This window comes from Talaromyces proteolyticus (assembly GCF_021365285.1).
Source record: "Talaromyces proteolyticus strain PMI_201 chromosome Unknown BGW36scaffold_5, whole genome shotgun sequence".
Classification (NCBI taxonomy): domain Eukaryota; kingdom Fungi; phylum Ascomycota; class Eurotiomycetes; order Eurotiales; family Trichocomaceae; genus Talaromyces; species Talaromyces proteolyticus.
The window spans coordinates 2,133,132-2,145,058 of record NW_025764281.1 but is presented as its reverse complement, the minus strand read 5'-3'; the positions used below and the strand labels follow the sequence as shown (position 1 = coordinate 2,145,058).

The 11,927-nt window shown below is 44.8% G+C and overlaps 3 protein-coding genes across 3 annotated transcripts; all 3 read left to right on the top strand.

Annotated features, from left to right (window-relative positions):
- Nucleotides 1-2,144: 2,144 nt before the first annotated feature.
- Nucleotides 2,145-3,185, top strand: BGW36DRAFT_293408 (class III chitinase ChiA2; the record flags this gene model as incomplete). The annotated part of the gene is made up of 1 exon (XM_046210996.1): nucleotides 2,145-3,185. One exon carries the CDS (start codon nucleotides 2,145-2,147, stop codon nucleotides 3,183-3,185), a length of 1,041 nt encoding a protein of 346 aa, XP_046073523.1.
- Nucleotides 3,186-7,293: 4,108 nt separating this feature from the next.
- On the top strand, nucleotides 7,294-8,544 carry BGW36DRAFT_396659 (putative fatty acid hydroxylase; the record flags this gene model as incomplete). Its single annotated transcript, XM_046218197.1, has 3 exons — nucleotides 7,294-8,018; nucleotides 8,071-8,319; nucleotides 8,391-8,544. 3 exons carry the CDS (start codon nucleotides 7,294-7,296, stop codon nucleotides 8,542-8,544), a joined length of 1,128 nt encoding a protein of 375 aa, XP_046073522.1.
- Nucleotides 8,545-9,026: 482 nt separating this feature from the next.
- On the top strand, nucleotides 9,027-11,643 carry BGW36DRAFT_340462 (uncharacterized protein). The gene is made up of 4 exons (XM_046213075.1): nucleotides 9,027-10,094; nucleotides 10,152-10,460; nucleotides 10,531-11,013; nucleotides 11,066-11,643. The coding sequence occupies exons 1-4, from the start codon at nucleotides 9,430-9,432 to the stop codon at nucleotides 11,322-11,324; spliced, it is 1,716 nt and encodes a 571-aa protein (XP_046073521.1). The 5' UTR covers nucleotides 9,027-9,429; the 3' UTR covers nucleotides 11,325-11,643.
- The last annotated feature ends 284 nt before the right edge of the window (nucleotides 11,644-11,927 follow it).

The following is an 11,927-nucleotide window of genomic DNA, read 5'->3' as shown; positions in this document are numbered from 1 at the left end:
GGACGACCACACAGCCACTAGGCCGCGCCGTCAACGGCGGAGCTTCGGCGGAGCTTCGGTGGTCAGGTACCGGCGCGGCCCAGGGACGGGGGCGCGGGTTGCGCCGCCTAAAATCCTGCTCCAGGCTACTCGTTAGGGCTCCCGTAGGCGCCGTTGGATGACTATAGCCAACAAGTTACAACGACATTCACTAGTTAGCTGTCTGCCAGTTGTTAAAAACTGTCCTCCGTCCGAAGTCATTATTGCTCCGTATGCCAGAAGAATTCCATAGTCTCGTGGCCAATGAAGCTGCCTGTACTCTGTTTTGGACAGAGAAAGGTCATTGTCTACTACGTCAATTTGCTAGTTATGACAATCAGCATGTCCCTAGCCATCAATAAAGTTAACTGGACCATCAGTGCCAAGAGCCTATAATAACTTGTTATTGTAGGATAATTCTCAGGGGTTGGGAAAAGTAGGTGATTCAGTGGAAAATGGAGTCCGAAACTACCAAATAACTTTATTCTACCTTGAACTTTTCAAACTGTTAAGCTTCCAATATTTCAAATATTTGACTATACAAATCGGTAGGGTTCCCGGGCTTGACCTCAAATATTATTACAATTTTATTGTTTGAGAACAAAAGACTCAATGCTATACACTCAACTTGCTGACCATATTCTAATCAAATTCTTGACTCATTGAATAACTTGATATCTTACCTCGAGTAATATATACATGGTCGTCTGACATGGCGATCATAAATTCACGCGGCCTCCAACCGATGCTACGTTCACAACACACCACATTCAAATTCGGTACCAATATATCACTTGATAAAAAAGTAAAGAGCTTGGTGTGATGCGCTGTCATCATTGGACTATATTTCTCTGGCCATACAATATTATTTTCTTATCGGATCTACTCTCGAGTTAGGATTAGATGAGAATTACCAGTGATCGTGCGAGAGAGTGACAGAACGTCACGAAAGAACAGATAACTCAACAGACCGGTTTATGGCCCGCGGTACACCGATGACTGACTGCTACCCTGCCATTCCTGTTAAAGTAACAGTGCCCTTTATGGTCACATCTACCAGCCAGTTTTGACCAATCAGAACATCCCGTTCGATACCAGATTCGACAACTAAGATGAAACCGAATACAAATCCACAGCAAGTCAGCAACGTATAATGCAGATCGTATGAAATCATTGGTCGATTTATAAAAATAGGGCATTGTTTCTGCTGTTCTATGTTTCCGAAATCAAAACGTAATTCTTGTTTAACCCTGACCTCAGTGTTCTCTACATAGCATGAGACGTCGACCACATTGGCCACAGTGACAATCTATTATTAAACATATAATCGGAACATAGTTAAGCCTGAAACACCTCTTCATACACTAAGGTAAAGTCAAGCTAGTTAGAGGCAGATCTATATGTACTCCTCAGATGCGTGAACGTATTAATACATGCATATGTATGCGTAAACTACATGCAGGGATCGATTCAGGCCCGGGCAGTTAATGTACATAGCTGAAATCGCCCAAAAAGTTCTTTTTACTATTATTAATTAGAATGTTTAAAAAGGCACTATCTTATGCTAGAAAAATGCTCATTGCCGGTTACATGTATGCTGAACCAATGGCCCCCATCACGGAAAGCCACAATGACACTGCATCAAAAGCTATCTATGGATCGTCGCATCAGAGATGAAACGGCCGGTTACCTGAATTTCAACATGTCCGTACGTAAAATTCATCACTAAAATATTCTAATTATTCTAACAAAATTAGTGGAAATGACAGCCTAGTCATACTTCCTACCCCAGATAGGCCTAGTTACTGCTACATTCCAGTTACCAAACGCGTTCCCCCGCGTGATTTGTATCTCATGTAACATGTGCCGAAGCCATCGGCGTAATCAAGCTTTAAGATGGAACCTTGTAGGCCCATCAGTCCACTTCTAGGGGTCGATCAACATAAATAGACTATGTGGCCCTCTCCTGGTCTTGCCGTTCTTTTTCTGTTGATTCGGCTTGCGATTATCACCCTATTCAGACATTCCTTAGCCTTGGAGGTCCTTGACGGATCCTTGCCCTTCCTTTCACCATCCCTTCTTTTCACTGTAAATATATTAAACACACATTCGATTACTCATCGAACATGCATCTCTCCAAAATTGCCAGCGGCCTCGGGCTCCTAGCTAGCGTTGCTTCTGCCGTTCCTCACGCCAAAGTTGCAGCACGCTCGAACTCGACATCAACCCCTCAAACCGTAGTATATTGGGGCACGAACGGTGCTGGTGCAACTGAGAATAACGACCTAAGCACTTACTGCGAGAACAATGCGGGTATCGATGTCATCGTCTTGTCTTTCCTCTACGAATTCGGAAATGGACAGGAAATCCCATCAGGTGTGATCGGAAACTCGTGCTTCGTCAGCACCACCGGTGCTCCCCAGGAATGTGACAATGTGGCCCAGTCCATTCCCAAGTGCCAGGAAGCTGGAATTAAAGTCATCCTTTCTCTAGGCGGTGCTTCCTCCTCCTACACTCTGACTTCCCAGGCGGAGGCTGAGAGTATCGGTCAGTACTTGTGGGAATCCTATGGAGGCTCAGGAAATACCACCGTGGAGCGACCCTTTGGTAATGCTACCGTTGATGGCTGGGACTTTGATATCGAGCTCAGTGAGGGCCAACAATACTACCAATACATGATTTCTAAATTAAGATCCAACTTCGCCTCCGACTCCAGCAAGACTTACTATATCACTGGCGCACCTCAGTGCCCTGTACCCGAACCCAACATGGGAGTGATCATTGGCAATGCCACTTTTGATTATATTTGGATTCAGTTTTATAACAATAACAACTATGCACCAGACCCATGCTCTCTGGGCTACAATGGTGGCGCTCCTTTTAACTACAACGATTGGGTTAAGTATATCGCCGACACTCCTTCGAAAGACGCCAAGCTGTTTGTCGGTGTTCCAGCCTCGACATTGGGTGCGAACGGCAACACAGGTGGTGCAGAGTACTATATTACTCCAGCTGAGCTCGCTACACTCGTATCTCAGACCAAGGGCAATTCCACTTTTGGTGGTGTGATGATGTGGGACGCTGGTTATTCTGACTCCAACACAAACAATGGTTGCACTTACGCACAAGAAAGCCATAGCATCTTGACAACTGGTTCACCATGCTAATTGTGGAAGCACTTTAATTAGAATGAAGTTACAGAATGCTAGATTGTGCAGCTGAAAAGGCTGTAGAATCTGCTAGTAATTAAAAGATTTCCTGAGATTATAATGTAAACCGTATAACATTCGAAATAAGAACCGACTAAAACTTAACAAGAACTATATCATAGCTGCAATGAGGTTATATATCTTTATTCTATTTTGTTTTTTCATAACCCGATTACTACATCAATTGATCCCTACGCCACCATCACCATCATCACCAGCTCTAGGTATCATTGTCACCGATTTGCCGAGTCATTGGAGGTTATGGTTGACTTGGAAGTCTAGTAATTCTGTGCATACCCTGCATGCCAGTCCGCATTACTCAAGTATAATGCTGAAGGATGAAATAACCGTGTTAGCAACTGATTTATACTTTATTTTAATCAATTGATATGATATTGCATACCCGTTACCAAGTAGGCAAAACTGTCTAGAATACATCAATATTAACTTGGCAGGTCACATAATTGAAGCAACCATGAATGAAAGAAACCTTACCAGCGTTTCCTACTGAATTAGTATTACAATGTTCAGCAAGCCGAGTAATACAATGCCACCCATAGGCTTTCGTGTTTTCTGGCGCGCCTGGGCATAGCAAATCCTCTTTTAACTATCATTAGAATCGTATAATTCGCAAAACGTTCCACATTGGGCAAGAAACGTACCTGTTGCACGGTCTCCCAGTAACCATTTCGCATGTGACAATTCATGAATCATTGCAGTTGTCATCCACTTTGTCGCAACTTGACTGAATTGAATTGCTTGTGGGAGCTTATCTCAGTCATCGGTGAGGTCGCGGAGGGCACGAAGCCGACCCTGCCCCGCCTCATTGTATGTAGTTTTCCATCTTTGTACATACGATGTGCAAAAAATTGTCATGTCATGGGCAGATGCTGACCCAAGTATGTGTAGGCCATCGCATTCGTACGGCATCCTTTGACGCTCAGGTCCATCCACGCACCGCCACCTTGTTCAAAAGGCCGACTATCCTGATATTATTCTATTCAAGACATGTCATTCAAACCCTATTTTACCAGCTTATCTGTAAGGTTTCACAAATTGGGATGGTATTTCATACCACCTTGTCGGTTACCACTTTGAATTGTAACCAGGAATTTAAAAAAGTGTTCGTCACAGAAAACATGCCATTGACTGCCGCGATGGGAGCCTGGTTCTCTAAGTTGGGCAATGTGTGACGCAAGAACTAAGAGTGCCATCAATATTTCAGCGAATATCGTTGTAGTTAATTTTAACATTTCATGTCAGCTCCTACTCACCCAGTATTTTGTTGACCTTGGCTCGCCCCAAAACATTTCTCGTGTCGCGATTTGGCGTTCCTTCGTCATACATTATCCTACCGTAGATAGCCTCGAAGGTTTCGAGGATCACGCGCTGTGAAAGAGTTGCGGTGTCTCTCTGAGGCTCTGTCGCTATAAATGTCTTCAAATTCGCCAACTGCGTCACTGCTGTTGCTGCCTATAATTTCTATTAATGACACCTTTTTTAGCTAATATAGTGCGTGCAAATCACTCACAGCAGTAACAGCATCCACATAGTTGTCATTTACCATAGCGGAATACTCAGGATGACATCGATTATCCACCGACAATTCTCGGCTGAAAAGGGTCTTATTAGTAGGTGTGGCATGTGTGGTAATAGTTTTGAGGCTCAAAAAAAGTAAAAGATGATATGACTACTTGATGAACAACCCCGAGGACCAACATATTGAATCAAGTTCACTTGAACGTATAAGTGACCTTGCTAAATTTTACACAAATCTCCTAATTCAAGGACTACGTGCATATGAATAGATTGAAGTTTTAGATAATTCCAATTCTTTAAAGCTATTACTAGATCAATTGATATTCATTGTTGTAAGTGAAGTGTACGTCTTAGCAGGGGTTACTCTTAACGGAGAGTAAATCCCCCAATATATCAATTGATCTGCGCTTATATGGTTTACCACAAAGAAATACTATATATATTTTGCATATGTATGCTAGATAAGGTGGATCTGTCTGGTAACCCAATGTCAACCCCTGCCGATATCACACATGGGCTGATTATGATCGAATGTTAACATGAAAAAGGTATAGATACAAAGAACAAGAATTTAACAGCACTTTAATCTCACATGCACTTCAAATAGTTTATTCTCAGGAATAAAGGGGACTTGCAGTTTCAGCGATATCAATTGATCGACGTCTCGAGAGATGTTTCAAGTTGCGCAAATATACATATGTACAAAGAAACTCTTAAAGAACCTCCCTGTATCTGTTTCAACTGCATCAACTATGAATAGGTAGCCCAATTACTTTTTAGACTTCGGCCACAGGTTATCGCAAGAATTTTCTTTCTCCTTTTGCTTGTTGCTCTATTAGGCTTGACATAATAGGCATATTTCACACTCATCACTGTAAATTACAACAGGCTTGTGGTTCCGGAGTTAGAAAAGATATATAGCTTCTGTTTGTACAAGGCCACGTATGCCAACAGTGTCAACTTTTTCTGGTACATCAATTGATATGTACCGATAATTACCTAATCTGTTCTTGATATAGTTACCGGGAGACTTGTTTCTAAACTCCCAGTTGATATTATTTCTTCAATTTATCTTCGCACCCACCTGAGTAGGCCGAGAATTCGAGTTTAACCTATCGAATTCCTAGATCTACATAACCATGAAGCCACATTTCGGGTCACTGCAAATTATTCTCCCGTGTTGTTTGCCCTCTATGGATATTGTATTACACCAGAAGAGTACTCTACATATATATATATTCGGGTATCTGTACAATCGTTAGCACCCCCAAAAATTGTCGATAAGGGAAATCGAGATGCACAGCCGACGGGTCTACTGTAAGAACTTGCTGCCATCACCACCATTGATTTCACATCTGGTGTGGCCTTCGCACCTGGCGCCATTGCTTCTCCTACGGGGACCGGCATTACTTGTTCGAATATCTCGCATTGTTCGGCATTTTCCGGCCAACACATAGTTACCGTGATGGGGCCACACTATCCTCCAGATCTGGATCAGAAGCTTTTAATGGAGGATGCTGAACCCATTTCCAGCATGGAGTCTGTGTGGTGGACTGAAACAAAATGTACCGGATCTTGTACAGCAACAGCAACAGACACAGATACACCGCAGGATATAGTGTACTATCTCATCTTTGAGTCTCTAAGCAGTACAATATACTGATCAACTTTTTAGGGGGTGTTCGGACGACTAAGACACGGGCGATGAAAACCAATGCAAGTATCTGTTCACAACCACTCTTACGAATTGGGACGCAATAGCGTGCGAATCATCAGTATCCATTACAGAATCACACATGTATTCTTGCCATGGTGCATCGAAAATCCCCCATACCCTTATGTGACACTGCGTATGGATAGACATACCTGTAGCTTGTGGACGGCAAAATCAACAGACATCCATACCTCTGTCTCTTCTGCATGCATGCATTGATAAACCTTTGTGTTTCAACCACACACCACATAAACCACCACACACAACAAGTCCGCCAATCTATTGCGGATCAATTATATCAAAATAAGTTGAGCCCTTTGCTTGAAAGGAAGAATATCTCGCGGTGCTTGGACAGTGGATCGGCGGAACTAATCCCGATCAGGGTTAGCGCTTCCCCTGACACTCGGGAGTCGGGCCTGGGGCTTCAAGCCATTGGCTTGAAGCCAATCGCCATGTCACGTGGATGGAAAAAGATCGTATGAGCCTGAGGATTTCTCCGCCGCACCTGCGTATTGTTTCCAGGGACAGTGGAAATCATACTACGCTTCCTAGAACACACGATAGACCGGCCTCGGTCTAACTTTTCAACGTACACGCCCAGTTAGCCCCCCTGCCTACTCACAGCTCACGCCACTCTATCCTCTTCGGAACTTCCACCACGCGTGGCACTCCTCGATTTGCCATATTTTATTCGTTTGTGGCCTCTATTACCCTTCGATTACTCGTTCCAGACCTACGCAACTTCGTCGTTTTGTATCAGCTTACAAAACACTGTAATCCCTCGACATCCGCACATTTCCGCCAGCATCCACCATGCCGGGCAAAATTTTGCCAACGTTCACGCGAGCCGAGGTGCAGTCGCACGACTCGATTAAATCCTGCTATGTCGTGATAGACTCGAAGGTCTACGATGTGACTGAGTTTCTGTACGATCATCCTGGAGGAGAGGATTTGATTCTGGAATACGGCGGAAAAGATGTGAAAGAAATATTGCGCGATTCCCTTTCCCACGAACATTCTGATTCCGCTTACGAAATTCTTCATGAATATCATGTGGGATTCATTTCAGACGGAAACTCTAAAGCTGTATCCAGCGAGGAATTTGGAGAGCAAGCAAATGGAACACAGCGTAGGGTCTATGCTAGCACCGGTATCGCGACTGAAGAAGATCTGTCCGTTGAGACTAACTATGCGGATGATTATCGCAAGCACAAGTTCCTAGATCTGAGAAAGCCCATGTTCCCCCAGCTCTGGTACGGTGGCTTTACGAAAGCATTCTACCTCGAACAAGTCCATCGCCCTCGTCATTATAAGGGAGGAGAATCTGCCCCATTATTTGGGAACTTTTTGGAGCCCCTGTCGAAAACTCCGTGGTACGTTGTTCCTTCAATCTGGCTGCCGTGTATAGCATACGGGACCTATGTTGGCGCCTCTGGTCTGAATAATGGACTCGCCGCCGCCGGGTATTGGATGTTGGGTGCCTGTGTCTGGACTCTCATTGAATATATTTTGCACCGATGCCTTTTCCACGTTGACAAGTAGGTCTTTCTAATTTTCTTTTCTCTTTGGCCAATACTAATGATTAACAAGGTATCTTCCGGATAATCGGGTTGGAATATGCCTTCACTTCCTGCTGCACGGCATCCATCATTATTTGCCAATGGATAGATATCGCCTAGTCATGCCGCCAACTCTCTTTGTTATCCTCGCTACCCCATTCTGGAAGGTCGCACACTTGATCCTTTTCCACAACTGGTACGCTGGGGTCCTGGGATATTGCGGTGGCGTGTTTGGCTACGTATGCTATGATTTAACGCACTACTTCCTTCACCATCGCAAGTAAGTTTTTTTTTCAACGTGCAATATATCCCAAATAAAGTATTAAGGCTAATTTCAATTTCCTCTCGCAGTCTTCCCTACTACTATAAGCAGCTGAAGAAGTATCATCTTCAACACCACTTTGCCGATTACGAGAACGGATTTGGCGTGACTAGCCGTTTCTGGGACCGTGTCTTTGGCACCGAGCTTGAAATACCACCTCCCAAGGTCCTGAAGGCAGAATAAATGACTTTTTTGCCACTATTCAACTATTTGCGCCGTCATTCGCTTCGCATGAATATATACCCCATGATGTCGACGTCGTCTCTCATGCTCTCTCTCTCTCTCAATCTTGTCCCCTCTGTGGTGGATTTGGTTGCGACTATTCTTGAAGACGATTCGATTCAGTGAAAACCACGAATCTTACTTTCGCCTTGCTTTTGCACCCACGAAATTGCGGCAAGCTCATTACGCCATTACAGCCGATGCTTGCTCATCGCTTCTCACATATATGATAATAGTAATAAGTATTGTACAGACCGTTTAAGAATAATGTCATTGTTTTTCTCTCTCCATTTCGCATTGGTGCAACGCTTGCTCGTTATATGCAGCCATATAAACCAGTCTTTCTCGCCTCCACACGCACAGCCCACAGCATAAGCTCGCTGTTCTCCGTAATAATGTTATATTTGCTTTTCTGGCTTATCTATTATTATCCGTGAGAGAATCAAGTGCCGGCATTGTGGGCCCTGTCGCTCGATCTGATTGGGGATTGGGGCAGTTTAAACTTTGATATTTCACGTGACACTAGCGTGCTTCTCCTGCCCGTTTTCGACAGCCCAACGTTTTCTGCGCCTTTACTAATTTTCCTTCAGTGCAACTCATCGCCCTCACCACCTGTCTCATGTTTCTCGCGCCGGGCCATTTAATCGTCTATAGTTTATTTATCTCCCGGATATCTCGTTACTTGCAAGTGCTTCGTGCGGTGCTTGGAGACGTTTAATAGAAGGGTTCGCTTACCACGCCACCTCACTCATTCCTCTCTAACCGCACACAAAGTGATCAATCTCCTCTCCTATTCAGTGCTGTTTTCTTTATTCTACGAAAGGGATATTTCAATATATTGTCGACATGTCAGGTCTCGACGTTGAAGCCTTGCTCGAGTCTACGGCTGCTTCCGTCAACGAGTCGTCAGATCGAGACCGTGATGACCGCTCGAAAGCTGGCACAGGCGAGCGTCGCGACCGTGATCGCTCCAAGGACCGAGATCGCAAACGCAGAGACCGAAGTCGTGATCGCCGTCGCGACCGGGACGACAAGGATGAAGAAATGAAGACTCCGAAAAGCGAGCATGGCAGTGCTAACGGAAGCCATAGAAGTAGAAGGAGAAGTCGCAGCCGCGACAGTGACCGACGTCGTCGTCGAGACCGTTATGGTGATGACTACCGCTCTGGTGGTGACTACTACCGGGGTGGAGGACGTGCTCGTTCAAGATCACGCTCGCCTTATGATGACAGATACTATCGCCCAAGCGGCAATTCTCGTCGGGATGACCGTGATGATGATAGACATTCCCGACGTGACCGCGATGGTGGAAGGAGTAGCCGGAATGAAAAGCGTGGTACCCCAGCCCCAGAGGAAGAGCTAAATGAAGATGAACGTGATAAGCGTACCGTCTTCGTCCAGCAACTCGCCGCTCGCTTGAGAACGAAGGAGCTTATTGCGTTTTTTGAAAAGGTGGGACCCGTCAAAGAAGCTCAAATTGTTAAAGATCGTGTTAGTGGTAGATCAAAAGGGTACGTGTTCTTCCCTTCATTCTCACCGCATATTGACAAGGCTAATGAAATGTTTAGCGTGGGCTATGTCGAATTCAAAGACGAATCATCTGTTCAATCTGCGATTCATCTCACTGGCCAGAAACTTTTAGGAATCCCAATCATTGCCCAGTTAACCGAAGCGGAGAAGAATCGACAAGCTCGTAACCCCGAATCCACCGGCCAGCCCTCGGCCTCTGCGCCATTTCATAGGTTGTATGTTGGTAATATTCATTTCAGTATTACTGAAAATGATCTCCAGAATGTTTTCGAACCGTTTGGTGAGCTCGAGTTTGTTCAGCTACAGAAAGATGAGACTGGACGTAGCCGAGGTTATGGATTTGTGCAGTGAGTATACCCTGTGCATACAACATTTGTTATGGCGTTTGTGTCGTTTTTGTGTTAACCAACTTTGCAGATTTCGCGATCCGAATCAGGCTAGAGAAGCTCTAGAAAAGATGAACGGCTTTGACCTTGCTGGCAGACCTATTCGTGTTGGCCTTGGCAACGATAAGTTTACTCCCGAATCAACAGCCAATCTGTTGAACCGTTTCCAAGGTCAAGGCAACCAACAATTCCAGGGCTCAGCTTTCTCAGGCCAGGGAGGCCGCGGTGTCCAGGCTGGCGGTGCCAGCAATTTCGACCGTGCCGGCGGCAGAGAGAACGAGAAAGGCACAGGTGGAGCAAGTGCTCTGGATGATACAGATGTTGCCGGTGTGAACTTCAACAATTATAGCAGAGATGCATTGATGAGGAAACTTGCGAGAACAGATGAACCTGAGCCTTCTGCAGATGAAAAGATCCAAATGCTGCGACCCAAAACCGAGCCTAAGCCGCTACCCGTGAACGTCAACATGGCAAGCCGGTGTGTCATGCTACGAAACATGTTTGACCCTACTGAGTAAGTTGGTCAGTTATTTTTCTACAAGATGGGTTATTAACAGCTACCTTAGGGAAGAGGGCGATGCCTGGATCAAAGAACTGGAAGACGATGTCCGCGCTGAGTGCGAGGAAAAATACGGTCGTGTTGTTCACATTGCTTTAGACCCGAATTCGCAAGGAGATATTTATCTCAAATTTGACCGTGTTCAAGGTGGCGAGAACGCTATCAAAGGTCTGAACGGACGTTTCTTTGGCGGCAAACAGATCAGCGCCCAGCCTGTCGTCGATGCTGTCTACAGCAGTCTTTTCACCCGCACCAAAGCCATCTAATACTGGACACGAGCATGTAGCGGTTTTTATGGCGAGGTGTTTGGTAGGTTCCTATTCTAACTTGTCGATAGGGGAGCCTCATCCACAGCTACATGCTGTTTGTTCTCTCTCTAGTTGTCTTCATTGGAAATAGGCTGGAACGATGCTACCCTCGGTAGGTGCTGCTCCAGACTTCATCACTTCCATGTGATCAACTACGTTCTAGTAGCTACTCTTACTCTTCTAGGGGCGTTTCTCATCGGTTATGTGTCCTTATTTGTATATCTGGTAACCTTAGTCTAAATCTTAGTTATCCGTATTAAAGTCATTTTGCTTAGCACCGAATCAATTAATAATGCCTTTGTAAGCTGTAAAATCAAAACCTGGTATCTTGCATCTGAAGCGTCCATCAGAAATCACCGTTTATGACTTCTTTAGATGAATCAGTTCAAATTATGAACCATAACCTGCACATGTTTAAGACTTCTAGACTTCAACATATTGGCATCTTGAGCGATTGGATTGAAGCCTTAGCCAATCAATTCTGTCGATGATTGTAGTCAATCGGCCTCTCAGCAAATCGAGGTCTTTGCAAACAATATTTAGACGAATCTCAGTTTGCCC